The 26,465-nt window shown below is 37.4% G+C and overlaps 2 protein-coding genes and 1 long non-coding RNA gene across 4 annotated transcripts; 2 read left to right on the top strand and 1 right to left on the bottom strand.

Annotated features, from left to right (window-relative positions):
• The first annotated feature begins 6,742 nt into the window (after positions 1-6,742).
• LOC139197861 (carboxylesterase 1-like) lies at positions 6,743-7,774 on the top strand. Its single transcript, XM_070825851.1, has one exon. The coding sequence runs from the start codon at positions 6,783-6,785 to the stop codon at positions 7,716-7,718; it is 936 nt and encodes a 311-aa protein (XP_070681952.1). The 5' UTR covers positions 6,743-6,782; the 3' UTR covers positions 7,719-7,774.
• Positions 7,775-18,040: 10,266 nt separating this feature from the next.
• On the top strand, positions 18,041-20,549 carry LOC103419104 ((+)-neomenthol dehydrogenase-like). Its single transcript, XM_029105720.2, has 4 exons — positions 18,041-18,223; positions 18,326-18,578; positions 19,309-19,383; positions 19,815-20,549. Exons 1-4 carry the CDS (start codon positions 18,204-18,206, stop codon positions 20,367-20,369), a joined length of 903 nt encoding a protein of 300 aa, XP_028961553.2. The 5' UTR covers positions 18,041-18,203; the 3' UTR covers positions 20,370-20,549.
• A 195-nt stretch (positions 20,550-20,744) lies between these two features.
• On the bottom strand, positions 20,745-25,737 carry LOC114826066 (uncharacterized). 2 transcript variants are annotated; one of them, XR_011582779.1, is made up of 6 exons: positions 25,334-25,737; positions 24,999-25,246; positions 24,816-24,888; positions 22,697-22,767; positions 21,904-22,068; positions 20,745-21,343 (listed from the first exon to the last, which is right to left on the bottom strand). It is a non-coding gene; the product is annotated as an uncharacterized lncRNA (long non-coding RNA). The 2 variants fall into 2 exon arrangements; XR_011582780.1 differs by having other exon boundaries at positions 25,386-25,586.
• Between the last annotated feature and the right edge of the window lie 728 nt (positions 25,738-26,465).

Genomic DNA, 26,465 nt, shown 5'->3' with positions numbered 1-26,465 from the left:
TGCCACATATCTGACACACAATGAAACCCCCAGATGGTTGACCACTATCTGTCTTGAAAAAAGCAATTTGGTGTTATGTGACCCCTTCTTGAACATATTTGGCATTTAGGAGAAATTGATGCCCTATAATTTGTATTGCCATACCAGTAATTTCATTGCTTGCCTCCATTTCCAGAAAAAAAGAATTATTAGATCTTCCGTTGAAAACATGTCCCCCTTGATTGCCCTGAGTGTTTGAGCTTTCACCTTGTTCATAGCCTTGGTAACCTCCTTAAAAACTTTGTGACCCTAAGGAGCTTCCTTGAACAACCATTGCATACATTGAATTAGACAAGGTATTAAGTTTTGACTCCATACTTCCCTTAGCACCAAGAAGCTAAGCCCTAAAATCTTTCAATGAAATTGGAGTGTCCCTTGCAAGAATTACAGTCCTAATCATCTCAAATTCTGGTGGCAACCCAGATAAAGCAGCTGTCACCATCATTGTCAGTTATTTTCTCCCCTGCAACAACCAATTGATCCTTGATAGCCTTCAATTGAAGTAAGCACTTGTCAACAGAATCTACACCTTTTTGTGCAGTATGAAACTCAGTCTTAAGTTGATTAACCTTGACAACAGAGACAGACACATATCTTTCCTGTAAAGATATCCAAGCTTCTTGAGAGGTTTTACACCCAATGACATAATCCATAACTTCATCCGAAAGTGTAGCACTTAACAAGCTCAAGAAGGATCCATCTGTTTTAACCCATTCTTTATATTCAATAGTGAAGGGAAATCTATGAGTTTTACACATGGGATTTCGAAATGACTAGCATGCATATACAATTCAAAATTTATATACATAAGCAACGGAAGCATTTTATCAAATAATATCAAAGCTATAGTCATGCAAATCCCCTTCAAGGTTCATAGGTTTATATATAATGCATCTAAAACATTCAAGTTAAGAACTAAGTGAAGGTATAGATCTATACCTCTTGATCTTGATTTTAGACCAAGGATGGACCACCTCCAAGCCCTTTGCTCCTTGAAGTCCTTGAGCCTAGCCTCCCTCCTTGCCTCCTCCACTTTGTTAGTAAGAGTGCTCCAAGGTTCTCCTTTAGTCTCCAAAGGAGAAGACCTCTAAATATCCACACCCACTAGTGCAGTGAGATGGATGGAGGAATAACCAAAAGGGTGAAAGATTGTTAGCTAAATCACCCTCAAGGTGGCCGGCCTTTGGTGTTTTTGGAGAGATGTTTCTTTTGCCTCTTTGTTGTTTTAAAACACACAAAAACCCTAAGGAATAAATCTCTATAAAGTTCCTTATATAGACAAAAAGAAACCTAGTCAACAACTTGACTTAATATCTCTCCCTCTCCACTTTAAATGGCCGGCCCCTTTGTGTTGGTTTGGGCTTTGGGCTTTTATTTATTTCTAGTCATCCAATGCTTGAATAAAAGCCCAATGGGTTTAGGCCCAATGGACCCAATTAAACCCGAACGTTTCTTTAAGCCCAAAACGATCTTTTATCGCTTTTATGATTTCTTTAGACTTTCTAAATTAATCACAACACTTAATTAATCCAATTAATTATTTCCATCATCCATTAATTACTCACTACAAGAGTGTATCGGTGTACAATCATTTTAGGTTCTAATTAGCAAGGCAGTGAGGTGATTGACATCAATCCAATTGATTATATTTAATCCAATCACTTAGTGAATTAAAACTTCCTTTTAATTCACCTTTCTTCTTTGATGACTACATTTAATCATCTAGAAGAACTCACAAGCTATGAGTGACATCTAACCATATGTCATAGCTACCCAAGCTAATGTAGAAGTTGTTCGGAGAACCTATTCAGTTGGAATTACAATGTAATTCGATCCTTCTCTAAAACAATATTCTCAATCACATTACTAGGGTATGGATATATTATGTCAAACCCCTAATGTGATTATTCCTTCTTATATGATTCAATTGAGTCGCATAGGAACGCTTTCCTTTATTACGCTCGATACTTCAGCCGAAGATTTCCGAATCATATCTTAGAGTATTCTTCCTCTCTTATCGAGGATTAAAGATTCCTTGTTGCGCATTCACTTGCCTTCATGACTAAGTGGCTTAACCCCAATTATGCCGTGGACACCCGCGAATGGGTTGACTTTGACATAATCAAAGATTAAGTACTTAGCCACAAGACAACGACGATGCCACAGGTCAAAGGACTACTTACATTATTCCAACCATTAGAGTTACTTGCTTGACATGTGAGTAGACCTCCATGCAAGTACTCTCGTTCGATTGTGTTCAGTGAACTCATTCCCTTAATGAGCACCTACATACTTGTCTTAGTGTCACCACACGAATGGGATAAGACTTTCCATCCTTCCATTTGAAGCAGACACAGTATGTACCGATCTAAGCATTGTCAGTATCCCTCCGACAATCCAATGACCAGGAACCTTTTTGGACGTTATGGTTATGTGAAGAAGGTCTCTGTAGTCTAACATCATTAGATTACTTCTTCAACCGATCCATTGTCCATGGATTCATTATTTAGGACATATATCGTTTATTGAGATAGTCCTAATTAGTATCTTTGCCATTTGATGTATAAGAATCATCTATACATCCATTCATTTGTCCTGAAAGGTTTCTTCCAAATATTGACTTTCAGGGCATATTTCCAACAAGTAGTAATATCCTTTGTGACCCCAGTTTCAGTGTTGATTATATACTTTGGAGGACACTGAGATTCCCCACTAAAGAAATCAAAGAAATCATAACCCTTAAGCACTGACTGAAACTGATAATCCCATTTGAGAAAATTATCTTCTCTCAACTTGACAGTGATCATGCCCAAAAGACTTTCAATTTTCACAGAATTGGACACCATGTTATTACTAGAAATCGAATCAAGAAACCAACTACTCAAGCAATCTTCAAGATTTACAACAATTCCAAGAATACACATTACTGGCTATCGGCCTTGTTCATGTGAAAAACTCAACAGATACTCAAACAAAAAGCAACGACTATCGGCCTTTATGCTTTGACAGAAATACATCACCAATCATACAATCAAGAAATCAACTTTCAGACAGCTTTATACTCCGGCAATCGGCCTTAAAGGAGTACAACATACAATCATAGAGAAATGGCTATTGGCCTTGGAATTCTTCACAAAATAAAATTGAGGATACAGCTATCGGCCTTGAAAAAGTAAGTATACGGCTATTGGCCTTGATACTTACAAGATGCACAGAAAAATCTTCACTAAGACATTAACACAAACAGTTGATATGCTAAATTGAGGAGTACTCGAAACAGCACCTGATGACTTGAATCTTGATCTCCCAGAAGCCAGAAGCTTATCAATCCACCATAAATCTGCACAGCAACCAAATCATCACAACATTCTTGAATCGAGAAACCCAGATGAAGAAACTCTGATCAGAGCTCCCCAAGAAATCTCCAGTTCTTTAATCTTTAGCGGAAGAAATGGATTTAGGATCGACCTAGCTCTAATACCATGATAACAGTTCTGCAAGAATGCAGAAGAACCTAGAAGAATAGATAAAAGCAAGAAATAATTGAGAGAAAACAAGAGAGAGAAATGAAATCTTTTGTATCGATGATTTTGAATGAATACAATTGCATAGCTAAGATTGTTATATATACTCGCTCAAGACTTAGCAGCTAAGTTACTAATCTAACTATATAACCGAGTTCTAACAAATCAGTCTAACAACCCTGCTGACATGGCACTCCAATCACTATCTACTTATGCTGACATGGCACTTCATTCAACAGGTAGATTGTGAGAATCCGTATTTTATAAAATGTATATACTATTATTTATCTAGTTTTGGCTTAGAATTTCCACAACTTAGCCATTAAGTTACAATCGATTTATGTATATTTATCATACTGAAGTTTCAGTAACGTTGTTGACTCACCATATATATTGGCTTAGCATGAGATGTTAGTAGGAGGAAGAGTATGATGGAGCTGTGTCTACGTGGTGGCATTCTCACTATCTAAGATTTCAATTTTTAGCTTGAGTTGAGGTTGCATGTATGTGAACGGGTGTCCTTAGCGTGTAGTTCAAACTACAATGCAGAAGCAAGTATGATTCATGGTTTTAGAAGCAGGAGCTGTCGACGTAAGGAAAAGAATTATCCCTCCTTGGTTTGAGAACCAATTGTAGACATCGAAATATCTATTCATACTTTATTATTATTATTACATGGTCTCTAAGTGCTGCAGCCGACCTTTTCAACTATAAATAGGGTAGTTACCCTTTGGTTTCCAAACGCGAACTTATAGAATTTGCATGGAGCATGCAAATGGTTTAGTTCATATACATATAGAGCTTCAGAACTGTAACGAGAGGGTGAAAGTTACCATGAGTATTTGATAGAGAACAGATTATGGAGTAGAAAGTTTTTATACATAAGGGGAATGAGTAAGAAGCTGCAAACCGAGAGATGGCTTGCGGTGTTAATCAACAACATGTTATTTATAGAGAAATGAATATGGAAAATTAAAAGAGAACGTTGAATTTTATAAGGTGTGGCCAACGTGATTGGTATGTGATTGCTTGCTTTGGAATTCAGATAGGGGAAACACGGTAAGACCTTTACGAAAATTGGCTTTATTAACTTTCGTGAAGTGTGATATTATTATTAGGGGTGTGCTATCCACACCCCATTTTACTTCTTACATACCCCTTGATAATTTATGTCCGTTGATCTTCTTCAATTCATTCAATCCGACGGCCGAAAATTAAAAAGGTGTGTGAGAAGTAAAATGGCGTGTGTGGATATCACATCCCTATTATTATTATTGATCTTATTGGTTGATTAGTGTGATCTAATGCTAATTGGATAAATGTTTCTCTTGGGTGTTTACTTGTTATTGGTTATGGAATTGTAGTTGAAATGTTATTCTTTGAATATATTGTGATACATGTGAAAGATGAAATGAGTATTGTCATCACTTATGTTGTGAATTATGGTTGGAACTTCAATGGTGAGATTGGAAATTTGGATATAAGGGTAGTTGGAAATGATCTTTTGTGTAGTTGTGCCAAACTCTTAGTAGGTACCAAGTCTCATGCGAGCCACAATGCATAGATTCTTTTCAGGATTGGCGACGAAGGGTTTTTGGCAAAATGACTAATAAAAGGGAAAATTGGGATGATGAGTTACGGGGTTAGTTAATATAATTAGTCACTCGGGACCAAGTGGTATGAGTATAGAATAGAACGTACGAGGTCTGGATGTTTAGTTATACAGATTAACGAGTACAGATGAAGAATACTGCATTGCGCTCATGCATTATTATTGATAATAATTTCATACTTGATTATATGATTCTTGACACTTAATTTAATATTGTCACTTAATTTAATATTGTCAGTCTACTATGATAAAGTTATGTCCCTATTGAGCTGTTGAAGCTCACCCTTCTATTGTTATGCAGGTTTTCGAATTAAATAGTTTAAGAGGGTAGATGGGATGAGATCGAACTAGATGTGAGTCTAGAAATTTAATTTATTTATTTTCTTTGTAGCCTTGTGAAGAATTCTTGAGTTTATTTTTTTAAGAGGAATTTAATTAATTTTCAATCATGTTTAAGTTTCTTATAATTTATTTAATTTTTATCTCGCGTTCCTACCCTCCCCTCGTTGAGAGCGACTGAAGGAAAGACCATAACATATTATGTTAATTAATGATACAAAATGACAGTGATAGAAATTTGACTATGTATAGATTGTATAAGCTTGCATATATGGTGAATACATACGTCCAAAATGTCTCCGTGTAGATGGTTTGAGACCGACGACCAATTCATCGATTCTTATTTACCTTTTTGTTTTTTAATTAAAAACTCCATGTTGATAGTTAGTTTATTGCGAGAATAAGCCAACTTCTTCTCCTTTTAGACCATCTCCTTAAAACCTTAATTTTTTTTAACCCAAAAATAGTTTTTTTTGCTTCAACCATTTTGGGTTAAATTTTTAGCCCGACATTATTAAAAAATGAATTTAGGTTAATTTTTTTTTAAAAATTTGTAAACTATCTTAAATTAATTTTATGAGCATTTTAACCTAAAAATATTTAGATTCCATAAATATTGAAACTCACTAATATTTATAGAGTTTTTGGATAAATTTTGATTTAAATAAACTTTTTTAATTATTTTAACCATTGAATTTAAATTTGGGCTCTTAGATCTTTTTTTTTTTTTGTACAATTAGATTTGATCATATTAGATTTCAGCCGTTGGGTTTAATGAATTTATAAATATAAAATAAAAATTAACAAAGTTTAAATCTGAACCGTTGGATGAAATCAGCAGTCCGTTGCTTTCATTAAGCTCATAAATCTTCCCCTACATGCCCACCTGGGTGGGTTCCCTTACTGTTTATTTTGGAAAAGTGAGGGGATGGTATTGTAAAAGGTGCATCAACCCCATAAGGTTTTGAAAAAACTGTGCGCATCTAGGCGCAGACGTGGGCTAGCCCACTAATTGAAACTCAAATTCAAATTGCAAATTTTAGGCCGAGGGTTAGAATGTTTTTAAGGGGGAATAGAAGACAAATTTTGAGACTTATTCTAAATGTTGGAGTTGGTATTAACGTAAATAATTTGTTAAAAAAAAAAAAAAAAACTCCATATCCATAAAGTCAACAAATTTGGATTTTATTAGGCAAGCACTAAGAAAAAAATCTATAAAAACTTAAAAAGTTCAAATCCAAAATGCACAAAAGCCTACAACTTGAACAATGTCCAATATCATTTCCAACCCGGATGGCACGTTCACCCGTCGGAAACAATTCCCAACCGTACCCGCCGAGCCCAACCCGACTTCGCCAGCGACTCGGGTCCTGTCCAAAGACGTCCCTGTAAACCCGGAAACCCGAACCACAGCTCGACTATTCCTCCCCCGCGAAGCCCTCCATTTACCCACCTCTAAACTCCCTCTCGTTTTTTACTACCACGGCGGCGGCTTCCTTTACCTCAGTGCCTCGTCGTCCAGCATCCACGACTTTTGTTCCGGCATGGCTCTCCAGCTCCGAGCTATTGTCGTCTCCCTCGAGTACCGCCTAGCACCCGAGCACCGCCTCCCGGCGGCATACGACGATGCTGTGGATGCGTTGCACTGGATCGCCTCCACCAAAGAAGAGTGGGTCACTGAATTTACAGATCTGTCCAGTTGTTTTTTAATGGGCACTAGCGCCGGGGGGAACCTGGCTTACCACGCGGGGCTGCGCGTTTGTGAAGATGGCGATCGTCTCCAGCCTCTGCGAATCAAAGGGCTGGTATTGCACCATCCGTTCTTTGGAGGGTCCCAGAGAACCGGGTCGGAGCTGGCGATGGCAGATGACCCGATTTTGTCGCTACCCGCGAACGATGGAGCGTGGAGTTTGGCGTTGCCCGTAGGCAGTGACCGTGACCATGAATATTGCAATCCAACAGTGGGAAAAGAATCTGGAGATCGTTACGTTGGAATTCGGGAGATGGGTTGGCGGGTCTTGGTTACGGGCTGTTTCGGGGATCCGTTGATTGACCGTCAGATGCAGTTGGCGAAGACGCTGGAGAAAGAGGGGGTGCGTATAACGACCCACTTTGGCAATGGTTTTCATGGTATGGAGGTATCCGACCCGCCCAAAGCCCAAGGCCTGTTTGTCGTCTTGAAAAACTTCATGTATACTACTTAACCGTTTGTTTTTAATGATAAAATATATAAATAAAGTAATTTCCATTTTTCCCTTGACACACCATAAAATAATTTATATCAGAAAATGAGATTTGAACACAAAATCTAAGATGCGTGGTGAATACTCATAGTCAACTAAGTTAAAAGTCAGTTGCAATTTTTTTTTTGTTAGAAATAAAAAACAAATCATATAGAATAAAGATATGGTTAATTATACTTTGCATTCGTTTAGTTTTGGCTCTATTAGGGTTTGATCTATTTCTTTTAAATTCTACTAGCCTTCATGCATGCAGAAGACATCACGGCGTGTTACATACAATTTACACATTTTAAATATATTTATATGCGTAAATTAACAAAAGGAAAGTAAAATATTTGAAGTAAATAAATAATCTTAGATCATGCTAGAAGAAACCACTCATAAACTAAATAAAGCAACTAAATTCACATAATAAAATCGGTATGTATAGAAGTTACATTAAGAATAGGGAAAATAATATTTAATAAGCAATTGATTAAATTACATTATTGTTAGCCTATTGTGAGATTAAGCCCACCTCCCACCTCCTTAGTGTAGATAATATCGTTTGTTAAAAAAAAAATTCATTTGACAACAAATTTAATCACATTATTATTCGCGTGCGAAAGACCTTTTTTATAACCGGCATTACACGCCTCTTAAAATGTTTTGAGTGTGTTTAAAAATAGAGAAAATAATATTTAATAAACAACTAATTGAATCACATTATTGCTAGCTCATTTTGAGACTATGCCCACCCTCTCTTTCTTAGTGTAGATAATATCGTTTGTTAAAAAAAAAACAATCATTTGACAAGTTGACAACTAATTTAATCACATTATTATCCACGTGCGAAAAACGTTTTTTTTATAATTGGCATTACACGCATCTTAAGATATTTTGAACGTGTTTAAAAATAGAGAAATTGAATCACATTATTGCTAGCCTATTATGAGGTACTAATTTAAAAAAAAAACAAAAAAAAATTAATTATTAAAAAAACACTGTTAAAATGATGAAAATGCCCCTGCCTTATTTGATGCATTATTTTGGGATTCCTTTGAAGTTTTTTGTATTGGAGGCATTTTTGTTCAAATATTTTTGTTGAAGCTGGATGACACCAAAAGCACAATTCACCTTTTGTGTTGGCTTTATATAAAAGATACTTTTTATTTTGTACAACACTAGTATTTCGGATTTTTTAACAAACGTTATTATCTACTCTAATGGGATGAAGAGATCAGTTGATCAAGCCTCATAATGGGTTAGCAATAATATGGTTCTATTGACCTTAAAAACTACCAAGCCTATGTGGCGCGTAAGCCAAGTAACTATGAATGTGTTGGAATGTATAATGTTTATGTATGAATGTGTTGGAATGTATGATGTTTATGTTGATTGATATGAGTGATGCTTATGAATATTTTGTTATGCATGAAGGGATCCATGCTTTTGACATGTGAACCATGTTGGTTGTAACACTTAGTATCACATACTTTGTGTCAAAGTATGCATGTTGAAGCTCTGAGTTGGAGTATAAGGGTAGGTCAGCGTAGACCAAGTGTTCTAGTGCTAGGAACGCAAAAGACTCAGAAGAAGTTGTTTGAATTCCCTCTTCTTTAAATATTTGTCGAATGACTTGTGTGACAAAAGATCTCAATCGGTTGAGAGTCAAAACATTTGTAATGTGTATGCCTTCTTATAATATCATTTCCTTCAGTACCTAGTCCTCCACTTTGAAAGAGTGAGGCTTGGCCCCATAGTCATAATAGTCGACGGTACGTTCACCCTTGGTTATCTTGATACGAAATTTTATCCCTCTTGTTGTAATGGGCTTGCTAAGAGTAAAAATCCTTCCTCTTACCAAGAGACAGATACATTTGGTCACTTAGCGAGTAGCTTAATGAGGCAGGAGATGATGCAATGGGTGTCTGAATGGCCAAGATCTCCTCACTTGGTAGAACTTGACTTCCACTTCCCACTTGGTAGAAATAATTTATTCAATTGTTAATTGCCAAAAAATGGACTTCAAGCCAATAATTTTGGATTAATTGTTAGATTAATAGACTACTAGTCACTTTAATTAATTCAATAGATCGTAACCATCTAGGTTTGATCGTATAAGCAAAATAATAGCAAGGGTTAATATTATCTTGCATTTTTGGCTTCGGGCCAAGGGATAATAAAATTATAGCTTGATAAACGTTAACCAATAACGTCCCAAAAATTATAGGAGTATGGTTATGAAGTGGGAATGCCAAAAATAGGGCATTGACTTTAAAAAAATCGCAGCCCAAATTGGTGGGCTAGCTGCTGTGTGCAAGGCAAGGCCCTAAAGGGCTTAGTGGGCCTAGGGGAAGTGGTTGTATTAGGCAGCTCAAATATGGTTGCAAGCCATGGGCCATGTGTTGGGAAAAGCCCAGCAACATAAAAGTTGTTGGAAGTGGGGCATAAGGCGTGGGGTGAGCAAAAGCCCAGCATGCGCTGGCTTTTGGGTCAAAGGTCGCGGGAGTGAAGCCCAGTACCAAGGACTCATGCAATCAGACCTAGTCTAATACAAGAGCAACAAGCTGAAGCCTTGTAGTTGGAACGCGGGTTGAGCCCATTCAACTGTTGGCTTGTCAAATGACAGAAGCCCAACGTGTGGGCTTTTGTTTCCGTACATAGCAAAGCCCAAAAGAAGGCTACTATTTGTGGTTCAGTTTGGTGCGTGGCTTGGCTTGGCTTCAGGCCAGCTAGGCGCAGCTCGGCTCACAGCTTTGGTGTAAATTCCCTTTTTTTTTTTTCCAAATTCTAGGGTTTGAAAAACCCTAATTGCTTGTAATTTCTTTTGATTCTTTGACTCACAAATTCCACATAGCAAAAAATTGCGTAATGCATGAACGTGTATATATATATATATATATATATATATATATATTGACAAATTTATGAAACATATACAATATATATATATTGGAAGGTAAATATAAATGTAGGGGATTCATGCATCATGGGGAATGTTTTCATGTTTCATGGTCTTTTCAAATATTTTAATTTATTTTAAAAGAACTTGATTGGCAGAAAACAGTTAAGCCTTTGAATTTGTAGACGATTCTTCTCGAAAAGCCGAAATTACATCTTCAATGCGTTGTATCACGTCTAACAAAGAAAAATTAAATTGAATCATAACATGTAGATCAATTCAATAAAATAATAAATTAATCATAATAAAGAATGATTAAAACGTAATACTCTCTTGATTGAATATCAAACTCTTTTTAGCGCAGCGTCAAGAACGTGCTGATAAAGTATTGTAGGCATAATTTACTAAACAATTATGGAGGCCAGAGAGGGGGTGCGACACAGAGAGAGAATAGAGGCATGTGTACTAGTGAGGTGTGTCCTATTTCACCTCATTGTGCCTTTATTTATAATAGCATGGAAAGTTAATTCCATACCCTAATAGGATTACAACTCTAATAGGATAATATATAGTCTAATAGATATGGTAGAATCCCATAAGGATATCCTAGATATGTTAGGTTTTACACAATCACATTTCTAATCTAATAGGATTGCAATAGATAATTAAAAGACAAATAAATAGGAAAAGAGATCCTATCAGAATATCTTCCACCAAAGCCACCAAATCAAGTGATTCGGGCCCTTGACATTTGATCAAACAACTAAAATTATTATAACTTTTAAAATAGATCTCTGTTTTTAACCATTAGATCAAATTTTAAGGATCCACATCATTTGTTTAGATAACTTTGGGGAAATAGATCCCTCTTCCCAATAAATTGGGACATGCTGGAAGAAAATTGTACAGAAATCATTTTTCAAATTTGAAAATTGTTGTAGAAATGGATGTCCACTCAAATAATGGGCAAGTTGCCCTTCCACTATTTAACATGTGATTTACTTCTATAAAAACAACAATATGGAACACAACAAGAGGAGAGAGTTTCATAATTGGTGGTGGGGTTCACGGGAGAGAAAAAGGAAAAGGAAGAAAGGAAGAGAGAGAGAGAGGAAAGAAGAGAAAGAGAGGAAGAAGAGGACGATGAGGGGGTGATAACAAAGAGAGTTATCTTTGTACTCCTATTATTTCAAATTATAATGAAAGCACCACTGCTGCCCCGAGGACGTACTCCAGTCACACTGACTGTAGAGGAACCTCGTAAATTTTGTGTCTTGTTTCATTTATTCCACTGCACCCACAGTCGATTTTACAACACGTTATCAGCACGAAAAGATCTCATGTAAGTGGAAAGCACAACATCATAAATCCGGTGAAGCATTATCTACCTCTCACCTCGGTCAGCTAAAATCTCACAGAGTAGAGACGGCAAGCCAGACATGTCAAACAGGGAAGATCATCTTGTTACAAAAATCCATCAACCTTTCTTTTATCACTTTTTCCTTTATCACTCTAACTATTGATGTGCTAATTCTTATCCATGCTAGACCTGTAATCTATTTTCTCTTTCGTGGACAAGAAAGATGGGGAGATCTTACAGACAAACAAAGGTGCAGCAAAACAAGCAAAGGTATGTCCATTCTTCATTTCTTCCACCGCGCCAGAAGCGCCCCACCGAATTCCGGTGCGAATTGAAATTTACAACGACCTGAAGTCGTCACGAGATAAGAAAACTTGTACCTGACAACTGGTTTCCAGAGATCCAGAAGAATCTCATTAGACTTGGAAACCCAGATCATGTCGTTCTCAATGGATCTCGAGGACCTCTATGAATCCTCAGTTGTCTGAGATGGTGATGGCATGACTGACTCCACACAGGCCTCCCTCTCTTGTGCCTCCGTCAACCTCACTGTCATCTATGTCTCTGTGGAGAGATTCTTGCTTTGCGATGCCATGTTCTTTGGGCCATGCGAGAACAACGCCAGTATCTGGTAGCCTTTTTGGATTGAATTGGTTTTGTGTGACCTCCACAATAATCCAGCTGATACTGGGTTTCGAGACTGGTAGAGACAGACAAAGAAAAGGGGGAAGATTATGGAATATGCATGGCATAATCTGAAAAAGGCAATAATGTATGATACCATTTGAAAAAGCAAGAAAGAAATAAATAAAATTAAAAAGGAAATGGGGCCAATGATTTGGAAAGGTGCGTTGCACCATGTAAAATGAAAGAAAAAGGCAATGTTTTTTTTGGAATGGTGTAGAATGTGATTGAATAAGAAAATAATAAAATAAAATAAAGGTAAAGGTTTTTGGATGGTGTTACACCATCTGAAAAGAAAGAAGAAAATATGTATATATTTATTTATGTGAATGGTGTTGGCTTAAAACACTTTCACAAGTTCTATTTATTTAAAGCAATTTATTTACAGTGGGTAGAATTATTACCCTTTGCTTTAAAGCTTTGATATTTATGTGCATGATGTTGGTTTAAAGCCCATGTCACAAGTTCTATTTACTTTAAAACAATTTATTTATCATGGACGTTTTACCGCCTACTGCTTTAAGTTTTGATTTATGAGAATGGTGCTGAATTAAAGCCCTTGTCACAAGCTTTAATTTATTTATTGTTCAATTTATTTACTATGGCTGGAATTACCGCCTATTGCTTTAATTTATTTATTGTACTTATCTTTTGTTACAATGAGTATATATAAGACCCAAAGTTCCTTGATCAGATCAGAACCTGCAGTTTCTTGATCTTCATCATATAAAATGATTGGACCCGAAGTTCCATCATACAAAAAGATCAGGCATGAAGTCCTTTGATCCTGAAGATCAGGACATGAAATTCCTTGATGAGTACCGTAAGTTTAAAGTGTCGCAATGCCTCAACTTAACCATAATAAAGGACATAAGAGTCTCAGTTCACAGACTATTAAACAAGGACCAGAAGTTCCTCATGTCCATACTCAAAATGGTTTAGCAGAAGCATTTATTAAGTGGGTGAAATTAATTACCAACGCTCTGCTCATGAAAACGAAATTGCCAATTTTCTACATGGGAACATGTAAACTTTACATGATGCATTATTAATTCGGTTGAGACATATTACCAACCATCAATACTTCTTAGTACAACTCGTGTTTGGGAACCAGCCAAGCATTATACATCTACGAGTTTTTGGTTGTGTTATCTATGTGCCTATTACACTGCCACAACGCACTGAAATGAGACATCATCGCTGATTGGGCATTGATGTTGAACACTATCTATCATTCAATATTTGGAACCCTTGACTGGGGATATGTCTACCGCATGATTTACGGACTATGATTTTGATAAGACAGTTTTCCCGCCATTAGGGGAGAAAATAACATCATTCCAGAAGAACGATGAGAAAATATCATTCCAGAAGAATGATGAGAAACGACCGTTCCAGAAGAACGAAAATAATTTGTCTTATTTTGATTCACGAAACAAACAATGAGAACATGAAATTGAAATAATTGAATGATGCAACGAAAGTGATGAAATCACATATACTTACTGCAAATGTGCCTACAAGAATTGATGTCCCTGTTGGACAAAATAATGAGACAGTAAATGATTTATCTATTGCACGCCTGAAGCGTGGCAGATTTTTAGACTCAAAAGGTTCAGTTATTCGAAAGAAGAATAATATGGCACTACTGAAGCATAACTGTTGCATGCCAGAAGCATGACAGTCGCCGCATGGATACACGTCCCAGATAGGACAATCCACAAACATAGGAATATTGATGTCTCATGCATGTAGCATGATAGACGTATAGGTTCCAAAGACTCAACTCCCGGAAGTGGAGATTAAAATCCAAGCTCTATAATGCTCAAGAGGAGGTTATGATCCACATTCTCTAAATTATGACTATCCTGGAAGAGATAGCGTCATGCCCTTGAAGAGGCAATGGATATCCAAAGAAATGAAAAGTTTTTATGCATGCGCATGCACATGAGAATATGGGATCACGGATTGATGATAACCAATGGTAATTTTGGTTTTTACAAGTAGCTACTAAATTCATCAATGAGCTGTGTTAATATTGAGTCACGTTCTTTTGTTCGTCGACAAAAGAAAAATTATTGGCCAAAATGGAGAAAGGCAATTCCATTACAATTTTGTAAGAACGTGGACAAATGAACCTATATATATTTGAATACAATACAAATAGCCAAAAGATGTTGAACCAAGGAGGTTACATATCAGCATTTGTAATACACTCACATAATATGACACAAAGTTACTAATTGAAACCTGAAATTATACTCTTGTAAACGAGTTCATATAAATGGAGAATTATATACGAATGGTTGTGAGTCGCCCACATCATATCTCCATAAGTAAATCCCTCAAGTATACATGGGAGCAAATTGCTCTGTATAAATTCCAAAGGAAAATGTGTCATGAAGTGTAGAAAATCCTTGAAGGATTCAAATTGCTTGAAGTAAGCCCTTGAAGGGTAAAGCATAAAATATATACTCAATATCAATGGATGATATAAATTGTCTTAGTGAGTACTATCATTATGATATTGTTGCAACATACTAAAATCTCTTGCAAGAGTCAATGACATTAAATTAGAACTCTTGAAGAGTTGATGATATTAAATTGGGACTCCTGAAGAGTCTAGAAAAATTATAAAGTGTTGAAGGAATTATTGTCTCGAGCTGCAGATTGAACAATCTACCAACACGAATCTTATCCATGATATTTATGATATTAAAAGAACCATATGGATTGAAGATTATGAGTTGAATACTCATATGATGAAGACACTAAGAATAATCATTTATCTTCGTGAGGGTAAAGATAAATTAATACTTGGTCCAGAAGTACCACATCTTAGTGAAGTATATGCTTTATTGTATTTGGCACAATACATTGAATGAAATAAAGCTTATTTATTAATATCTCCAAGAAATTACAGATATGTACATACACATGAGTTAAAACAAACAAACAGGATGGAGCCTTCACAAAGGTTGCTCATGTGAAGCCTCAGTACTCGGAAGTACCCCAGAAGGGGGAGGCACTGGAGATTGATCATGTGGCACCCCAGTACTTAGTAAAACACCATAAGGAGAAGGCATCAGTTGCTTTCGGAATCTAGCAACAAACCTCTGGTGATCACTTTGAATTCGACTTTCAGATTCCTGCAGTTGGTCGAGCTTTCTTTTCATGCTCGTAGAGTAATTATTTGCAAGCACGTGTAACACCCTATTCTCGTGCTTGAGCTCTCCGATCTCTTGTTTAAGACTTGCCACCTCCGCCATTAATGATTCAACGTGGCGAGTTTGAGCAAGTAGGCGTTGGCCCATATTGGAAACAGAGCCAGCACACTGAACACTGAGAGCCAAGGAGTCTTGAACGGCCGACTCTTCAGACCGTTTTGAAAGGATCCTGTTATCCCTTGGAGTGAGAAGATTCCTAGCTACCACAGTAGCGGTTATGTTATTCTTCATCACAGAGTCCCCAACCGTAAGAGGACCATTAGAAGATAAGAAGGACGAGTACCATATATTATCCTAACGCTGCTCGTCTGTATCACTCCTAAGACTCAAATCTAAGCAAATGTTAAATGGGCAAGTCATTTTTCAGAAATGATGAAGGAAAAACAGAGGTCAAAATAAAATTTCAGAAGTGTAAGAAGGGAGAAATTTCTACAGGCATCAACTTTCTGAGCATACTCTTGAACACAATTGATGTCTCTATAAAAGAAGAGGCAGCATAGCCACTTGTTCAAAGATCGAAGAGGCACCGCTCTCCGAATTTCAAAAGCCAGATTTTCCTGAATAAAGTTCGTTGGCATTTTTCAGACGTAATCCCAGCTTTTTCAGATGTCGCGTGCAATTTTGTCAAAGATCTCTGACAAAGTTGAAAACGCGTAAATCTTATTGTTCTATTTACACCACAGTTGCTGACAAGAGTAAAAGCACAGCACCACACTTGCTATTAAGAAATCTCTATATATGTCGACCTCTGTTCTCCATAACAAGGCAGACCTGCAACACTGCAAGAATACCTAACTCTTCCTCATCTCCGAGAATGCATCTTCAACATAGCATCTCGAAATACTCAGTTTTCTTCCTCTCCGAGAATACCTCTTCAAACATGTCACACCAAAGCAAGATTATCACATATCTTCAGGGACCAGTGCAAGATTATCTCATATCATGCAATCTCCCTGTCCTTTCCTTTGTCCTTATTCTTACCTGCAAAGACAAGGATAAAGAAAGCAGTATGTCGGAACCTCCACTCAAACTCCAGGTAAGGAACAAACTGCCTGGAACCTTTCCTGATTGCTTACCTAGCTCTCGAGTAGTCATCTTCAACTGTTGTTGGAACTGGGTCTCCAGTCACCAAGAAGTGATGAACCATCCAAATGCAAGGGTTGCATTCCACTCCTGCATCAGAAGGCAAATACTGCAGGAGAATATGCCACACATGCATGGGGGAAAACCAAGGAAAATACTACTTAAGCAAGGGGAGCAAGTAAGGAAAGTGAAAATGATACATTAGGAGCATGTGGAGACAAGCGCAACAAACACGTGCTGATTCATCCCCGACAAAGTCGAAGATCACTTGGTACGTGAAGCTCTTCACGGTACAACTTTATTCAAGATCAAGCCTCGGAGGTCCTTGAAGAAATCACAAGTCTGATTCAAGATCAAGTGTCCACCACTTTTGAATCAAATTCCGCTCCAGATAAAAAGAGTAAATTCAGATCTTCGATGCTAGTCTAGCAGAAGGCCCTCCAACCCAGTTCAAGAACAAGTCTGTGGAAAGTTAACAACAAGTAAAGCAACCATTTCAGCAATTCTTCTTACTAAGAGACTAAAGCAGAATGATCAACGATCAACCTAAATGATTTGAAATCAGGGGGATATACTCATCAGGGGGAGCATCCAAAACAGATCAAGATTTTAACGAGTCAATCGAAGACTTGTGGCTATCCAAGGGGGAGTGTTGTAGAAATGGATGTCCACTCAAATAATGGGCAAGTTGCCCTTCCACTATTTAACATGTGATTTACTTCTATAAAAACAACACTATGGAACACAACAAGAGGAGAGAGTTTCATAATTGGTGGTGGGGCTCACGGGCGAGAAAAAGGAAAAGGAAGAAAGGAAGAGAGAGAGAGAGAGGAAAGAAGAGAAAGAGAGGAAGAAGAGGAAGAAGAGGAAGATGAGGGAGTGATAATAAAGAGAGTTATCTTTGTATTCCTATTATTTCAAATTATAATGAAAGCACCACTGCTGCCCCGAGGACGTACTCCAGTCACACTGACTGTAGAGGAACCTCGTAAATTTTGTATCTTGTTTCATTTATTCCACTGCACCCACAGTCGATTTTACAACAAAAATATAAACGTTGATTCCTCTGTGCTCGTCCCCACAATAATATGTCAGATTTTCTTCTTTTTTTATTTATTTAGGGTTAGTGAAAACTCAAACATTGTAGATAAATCTCAAACTGTTATCCCAGTTCCAGCAGACTTCACCCGACATCGATTCCCCATCAAATGGCAGAAGCAACAAAAAGGTGGCCACTTAATTTTCTTCAATTCTCTTCTATATTGTGTTTTGTTTCTTACTTTTGTTTTGTGTTTTGATTCTGAATTTGTTGTTTCTGTGATGTTTTCAGGTATGCAGTTGTGACAGGTGCAAACAAAGGCATAGGATTGGGAGTCGTGGAGCAGTTAGCATTAGATGGAATCACTGTTGTCTTAACTGCCAGAGATGAGAAGAGGGGTCTTGAAGCTGTCGAGAAACTCAAGGAGTCTGCTGGCCTAGCAGAAGGTCAAGTGGTTTTTCATCAACTTGATGTGACTAAACCTGCAACAATTGCTCCTTTGGCAGAATTCATCAAAACCCAGTTCGGAAAACTCGATATCTTAGTACGATCGGAACTGGTTTCTTAAAATGTTTATGTTATTTGCATCTTATTTTATTTTATAATTTGTTGGTACAAGATAGATACTAGGGAATCTGGGGATTAGAACACAGGATATGAGGTGCAGGGTAAACGCTTTAAACTGTTTTATGTTGTCAATTTTCGATACGCGACTTCTTACATTCTTCAACAATATCTGTGTTCATTTTCCAGAAAAGAATACAGTAACTCCTAGTGGTGTCAAAATTAAAACAATCCGGATACAAAATCGCTCTATCAAACTGAAACATCACCAAATCCTACAAAACATGTCTTAAAACAAACCCACCAAATCAAATTTGCAAACAATCGGATCAGCAACATGATATGCTCAGATTGTAAAAAAAAAAAAAAAGCATCAAAATTTCTGCATGTTTATAACAAAAACACTTCTACCATAAGCACTTATAAGTAAAAGTTCTTCTGTAAAAACCCCACTACGTCTAATTTGCAAGCAAACAGATTTGGATCAAGATATGCTCACATTTTCAAGAAAAGATACTGGGGAAAGGTTGATGGCTTTCCTGGTTGAAGTGGCATGCCCCATGGCCTCAAAGCTAGGTGGTTAGGCATTGGCAACATCAAGGATCTACAAATTTTCCCTTTTATTCCGCATATCTAGATTTTTTTTTTACTTTTTAGTTGTTTGTTTGTGGCTGATTAGAAGTGATATAGAAAGAGTTGGGGTGTCACAGGTGAACAATGCAGGGATCGGTGGAGCAATAGTGGACGCTGATGCTTTCAGGGCTTCAATAGTTTCGGGTGCTGCGGTAAGTCTTTCACTTGATTTTTCTCAAAAGCTTCAATGTGCTAAAGTTTGAACCTATCTATCGTTTGGCCAAAGTCTGGTTGGGTTCATAACATCCCATGCCTTTTCTCTAGCGGAAATTATCTGTGAAATGTCATTCAAGAATTCATTCAGTAGTACTTTGTTGTAAAAGAATCTGATGTTTCCCGGATATGAGTTGAAGTAATTAGAAGTTTACCGACAAGCTGCAACCTTTTGAGATTTTTCTTTTCGTGCCCGAAAACTTTCTGCGTTCTGTCCACAAATTTTGAAAGCCTTTTGCTGATATAAGTTCTGAATTTAAGTTCACTTTTCCCTGAATCTGAAAAATATTTCCTCTGTGATAGTGTAATAATTGATATGCGTGTCACACTGTAATCAATAATTTTCTTGTTTGGGGTTGGTGTAATGCAGGAAGGAGGAACAGTTGATTCGAATAACGTAATGACTCAAAACTATGAGCAAGCGGAAGAATGCTTGCAAACAAACTATTATGGTGCTAAAAGAACAGCTGAAGCGCTTATTCCACTCCTCCAGTTATCTGATTCACCAAAAATTATTAACGTTTCATCTTCTTTGGGAAAGTTAAACTGCATACGAAATGATTGGGTTAAAGGAGTTTTCAGTGATGCCGAAAACCTCACAGAAGAGAGAGTAGATGAGGTGTTGACTGAGTTTCTAAAAGACTTCAAGAAAGGCTCACTTGAAAGCAAAGGTTGGCCTTCTTTTATGTCTGCCTATACACTTTCTAAGACAGCATTGAATGCATATACAAGGCTTCTGGCCAAGAAGTACCCCAATCTTTGTGTCAATTCGGTCTGCCCTGGCTTTGTCAAAACAGATATTAACTTCAAATCCGGCATCTTGCCTGTTGAAGAAGGTGCTGCAAGGGTTGTGAAGTTAGCATTGCTGCCCAATGATTGCCCTTCTGGTTCCTTCTTTGCTCATTTTAAAGTGACAGATTTTTAATTGAAGATGATCGACTTAAGCAGAAGTTGCAGAGGCATGTTATGTATTTGGGTAGCATCTTCAACTTTTTATAAGTATATTTGGAGTATGATAGCATCATAACTCTGTCAAACTCTTCCAGCATCTGTCAACCTCAAAGACTGTAACCACTTTTAATTGTGGAAGATTTATCTTCGTCCAGATCGGATTCTTTTTTTGTCACTCCGTCGTCAAGTTCTTTTCGATATCTGACAGAAATATTACTTTTTGTCAACGTGTTCGTCAGAGTTGCATTTTTGTTGCCAAGTTTTCTAAATGTATTTTTCTTTTTTCAAAACAAAATATAAAATGAGACAGTTGGGCTCTACATAGGTGAACAATGCAGGGATTGGTGTAGTCAGAATAGATGTTGATGCTCTTAAGCTTCAGCAAATCCAGCAACTGAGTTAAGTTCTTCGCATTCGAACTTTGTTTTCGGGTTTTGTTTCCACAGCACTGTGAAGGTGATGCATCTCTGAGGAATGGTGGCTGCATAATAGTTGATGCTGTTTGCTTCTGGTTAGGACATAGCTATTAAGAACGAAAAGCCGAGCGCCATTCCAGAATCCTTCCGCTTTCAGGGCACAACAAATTAGTTTTCGGCACGAGGCTTTGTGTTTGTTTGCAGCTGAAGGAACACTCACCACCATTTCTGCAGAGCGCCTCTCGGCTTTTTGTCTCAACTTTATGTTAAAAGTATGCATGTCGCTATTCGCATGAGGGATGAGCATCCCCGCATCCACCAACCAAATTCCAATTCCTGGCTTCTCAGTTACATGTACTTAAACACGTTCCGTCCCGAGCTGTCTAATATGCAGAACCACTCACCGCCACCACGTGCTCGATCAAGCCACAACAAAAACAAACAACCCAGATGACTCCACAAAGTCTCATACTTCCTTTATATGGTAGAGATGTATCACATATCACATAATCCAACGGCACATGGACCAACTCTTGACATGCCAAAACACAAATGATTTAATAATTAGAGCAACAGATCAATGACATTCAAAACATTCTCGAGATTAACTTTACTAGAAATTAAAGAATTTTAATATGAATTTTTCCATCTCATTAAACTTGCCACAAAAACACAAAGAACATGCAATTCCTTTCATCCAAATTCAACATATCACAAGAAAATATAATTTTCGAGATAAAATAAGTAGTAAATATGTGCTCATCATTCATCAAATTCTACTAACTAAAATTACAAATTAAGAAATATAACATCGACATGTATTGTGAAGTTGGCACCTATTCAATTAACGATGATTCTGTTTCTAGAGTATCATCATGTTCCTAGAAACAGAATCATAACATGATGATACTCTAGGAACATGATTCTGTTTCTAAAGAAGACAAAGGACGTTGTCTTCTTTCTGGAAATTGGTAAGTAAACAAACAAACGTGGATTCTGTTTCTAGAGTATCATCATGTTCCTAAGTTCCTATCAGCGATAACTTCCTTCTCCAATCAGTATATATGGATACTAGAAACGTATAAATCTAACCTGAAACTACCACAAGCATTCAAATCCAGCATCTACAGCTTTAGCATTAGTTGGTACAAGGGACATTCTTCCGAAGAGGGAGATGAAATCTTTGAGGCTCCTATTTATTCCTCCTCTTGTTGTTTAGACTGCTAATTCCAGATGGTCCAATCTCATACATCTTCCCTGCAAAAGCATGTGTGCCAAACTTCAATATCAAATTTTTCCAACAAAAGAAACATAAAGATCAAACTCGTTAGCAGAATAAATGGTGCGCAAAGGAATTTAAAATCTTGACATCTGTGTATTTCTGGCAGATTTTATGTGAGCATGCAACTAAAACTGGCATCACTATCAATGGTGCACAAAGATAGGCAGAAAAATGTAAAGGGAAGCAATCACAACACAACATGTAGCAAGTAATCTGTCCACATATTGGGAAACTTTTAACAGTTTGATTTGTTAGTTTTCGATTGTATTTGTTAAGGCGAGATGGATGTCAACTATGCAATGCTCTGTAAAACTTAAAAAGCTGCGTACCAGCTCTTGTTTGTTGCATTGAATACCATGGTTTCATTCAGAGAGAGAGGCTTCATTTCTCTTTAATTTCCTTCACAGGAAAAGGTACTTAAAATTTTATAACTGCCTAAGCTACTGATGAATGCAGAGTGTGTTGAAGATGCATACGACAAGCTACCCCACTTACGCCTAAAAAAAAATATAATCTAGACTATATAGTCATTTCGACATTCACGCAAATTCGGAGTGCTAATTTGCAGATATAGAAATGTTAAGATAAGGAAATGCAAACTACCTTTCACCCAAATCGGAGGAGCACCGATGGCATTAACAACGAGCAATGACATAGCACTATCTTCATAGTTTCTTCACAAGCACAAATCAAAAGTATAAGAAAAGTAGCACATAAGCAATTGAACCCCGCAAAGCCAAACAAAAAGATAGACTGTAAATGTATTCCAATGAAAGAATGCAACTTTTAGGAGAAGTTTATTTATCCCAATGGCACTGGACGTATATTGCCAGATGGCAAATGCGAAATCCAATGCGGGGGAAGGGATTATTACATCATTGTCAAATCCAATAATACAGAACAACTCCAAAAAAGTGAACTGCATTTCAATTCCAAAAAAGCACAAGTGAAACCGGGGAAAATTTGATAACTTTAATGGTGGGTGTTTTTTGTGGTGGTTGATGGTGAGGGTGGGTTTTTGATTTTAGTGTGTCTGCTTGCAGTGGATTGAGTCGTGGCAATATATTCCTTTGGTGGATTGTGCGTGACTATGTGAGAGACAAATGTTGGTTGCTGAGGGAGCTTTGAGTAATTGGGGAGGAGTTGAAGAGAGTCGGTCAAGCTTTGCTAACATGTCCACTACCAATAACTGGAGAAATTGGCTAGACCAAGGTGTGAGTGTGACATATGAAATCTAGACCGGCTAACTAGCTAAGAAATCGAATCAGACAAAGTTAATAAAGTGACCTTAATCCCTGGTCTATGTTTCCAATCAGACAAAGTCAATAAAGTCAGTTTTATGTGAGCATACAGCTAAAACTGGCATCACTACCAATAGTGCACAAAGATTCGGCGAAAAAACGTAAAGGGAAGCAATCACAACACAACGTGTACCAAGTAATCAGTCCACAGATTGGGATATTTTAAGTTGGAGTTGCTAACTTTCGGTTGTATTTTCTAAGGCAAAGCAGACATCACATCAACTATGCAATGCACTGGGCGAGAAAGGCTTCATTTCTCTTCAAATTTTCATAACTACTATGCTACTGATAAATGCAGAGTGTGCTGATGATGCATACAAGAAGCAATTGTCACGCCATAAAAGCAATTTAATCTAGCTTAAGATGGTCATTTCGACATAAACACAAGGAGTTTGTGACTCTTCCAAGTTTTGAGTTGGTTTCTGTATTTTGAGAGCTCTTCTATTTAGGTTTTTGCTTTTTTCGTGTCTTTCTTTCTTCATCGTTCATCCAGTGACTGGTACGTGGTCAGTATTTACTCACTCGTATGTATTGGGAGGTTGGCACTTGTTCAGTTATTTATGACTGTATTAACTTGTGTCTGTTGAGTTAACCATAATTTTATCAGTTTGTATTCTTTCTGGAAATTGGCCAGTAAACAAATCTGGATTCTGGTTCAGGAGTATCATCACGTTCCTAACTTCCTATTAGCGATAACATCCTTCTCCAAGCAGTATATATACAGATACTAGAAATATGTAAATCTGACCTGAAACTACCAGAAGCATTCAATTCTAGCGTCTAAAGCTTTAGTATTAGTTGGTACAGAGACATTCTTTCGAAGAGGGAGATGAAATCGTTGAGGCTCTTAATTATTCCTCCTCTTGTTGTGTCCTTTTAGATATTCTTGCAAAGTCATGTGTGCCAGACTCTTAGATCAAATTTTTGGAACAAAAGAAACTTAAAGATCAAACTCATTAGCGGAATAAACGGTGCACAAAGGGATTTAAAATCATGAAATATGTGCATCTTTGGCAGATATTATGTGAGCGTGCAACTAAAACTGGCATCACTATCAATGGTGCACAAAGAGTGGCGGAAAATCGTAATGGGAAGCAATCACAAGTTCACAACACAACATGTACGAAGTAATCTGTCCACATATTGGGAAACTTTTAACAGTTTGAGTTGTTAGTTTTCGATTGTATTTGTTTAGGGGAGATGGATGTCAACTATGCAATGCTCCGTAAAACTTAAAAGGCTTGTTCGGTGTATTGAATACAATGGTTTCACTTGGCGAGAAAGACTTCATTTCTCTTTGATTTCCTTCACAGGCAAAGGTGCTTCAAGCTTTTACAAAAAAACCCAAGCTGACAAATTCAGCGGCTCATCCACTCTAATTTGCCGATACAGAAATGTTAAGATAAGGAAATGCAGACTACCTTTCACCCAAATTGGAGGAGCACCAGTGGCATTAGGACAACGGGAAAAGACAAAGCAATATCTTCACAGTTTCTGCACAAGCACAAATCAAAAGTATCAAGAAAAGCAGCACATAAGCAATTGAACCCGCCAAACCCGAATGAAAGGATCGGCAACAAATGTACTCCACATGTAGAGAATACCTCTCCTTGGAAAATACCACCTTTTCGAGATGGGATTTCAAAGAATCCAGCGGTGGCTAGCCGTCTGCCCGCGCCACATTAATTCCATCAAAGCCGCCGCATGCGGCACAGTGACCGATTGATTTCTTCAAAACAGAGCTTCATATCCACGTGTTTATCAGCACAGCCAGAGTGTATCCAAAACCCTGAAGATTATTCCTTTTTGGGAGTGTAGTACACGTGTCAAAATGTCAGTATGCCCATTTTCTCTGACATAGTAACACACAGAGATTAGTTTCTCAGACATAAACAGAGATAGAGAAAGATTTGTGCACCCACCGAGGTGGAGAACTCACAAAGAGTGTCGGGAAGACGTACAAGGCTTTTGCAATTTCCCAGATCTAATACCTCAAGCCCCTGAAGCCGTTCAATCGAGGGGGAAAAGCTCTTTGATAGATGTCCCATCCAAATGAAGGATTTGTAATCCTTCCATATTTTCTTCAATGCTTGGAAACACATCAAACTTTGTGCAACCAGAAAGAGTAAGCTCTTCAAGGAACTTACGGTGACAAATGGTGATTGGAAGACTCCTTAGGCCATCTCCGATCCAAGGAAAGAGGATCAGATAATTCTTTTTAGCCAATCTCTAACCGAAGGATTCATGGTGAGAGCCGAAAATAGTCTAAAAACCGTCTCCAACTGAAGGCTAGGCCAGAGAGCTCAGAGAATCTAAAAGGGCCAAATGACTGGAGGGCTGGCCAGAAAAAAAAAATTAATCATGTCAGTTATAATCAACAAAAATACTTAAAAAGAAATTTGAATCCAACGGCTAATTGGTGCCTGTTACGTCGAATTCTTTTTTTTTTCCTCAAAAATTCTAATTTTTTGCCTATAAATACTTAAACCATTCATTCACCATCCCTCACAAAATTTTCACCCTTCCTACACCATTTCAATTCTCATATTTTCTTTCCTCTTTCAAAAATCTATCCTTCAATTTTTTCAATAATTTGCAAATTGCCTCGTCTGCAATGAAAGATAAGGCTTAGACCCGAAAAGAAGATGAAGCTATTTGCAAGGCTTATAGATGGGTATCGGAAGATAGTGAGAGGGGGAATTGTCAAACAAATGATGGTGTTTGGACTTGTGTGTCCAAAAAATACTTAGAGTTCTATGAAGGCACTACTCCAGTGAATATTCAAAACAACGAGAGCTGTTCTTCAAGATGGAAGAAACATATTCAGCCAAGTTTGAACAAATGGTATCAAGCATTGTTAGCAGCCACAAGTAGACATGAAAACGGCGCTAATTACTACGACGAAAAAAGTGTTTTCACAATTTATTTTAAATATTTAATTATATTACATTTAATTTCATAAATTAATTTCCTTTAATTTTTTTCTAGGTACGCCAAGCGGACAGTTGTTGGGAAATTTGTAAAGGGTGTGTGTTATTTGAAGATCCACCACATAGAGCTCCTACGCTGGT

Source organism: Malus domestica, chromosome 07 (assembly GCF_042453785.1).
Source record: "Malus domestica chromosome 07, GDT2T_hap1".
Classification (NCBI taxonomy): Eukaryota; Viridiplantae; Streptophyta; class Magnoliopsida; order Rosales; family Rosaceae; genus Malus; species Malus domestica.
This window is presented reverse-complemented; position numbering and strand designations above follow the sequence as displayed.

Bases quoted from the DNA above. Each gene is read 5' to 3' on its own strand.
- LOC139197861 (XM_070825851.1), top strand. From the start codon at position 6,783: ATGTCCAATATCATTTCCAACCCGGATGGCACGTTCACCCGTCGGAAA.
- LOC103419104 (XM_029105720.2), top strand. From the start codon at position 18,204: ATGGCAGAAGCAACAAAAAG. The intron at 18,224-18,325 runs GTGGCCACTTAA...TGATGTTTTCAG, and splicing joins ATGGCAGAAGCAACAAAAAG to GTATGCAGTTGTGACAGGTG. The intron at 18,579-19,308 runs GTACGATCGGAA...GGGGTGTCACAG, and splicing joins TCGGAAAACTCGATATCTTA to GTGAACAATGCAGGGATCGG.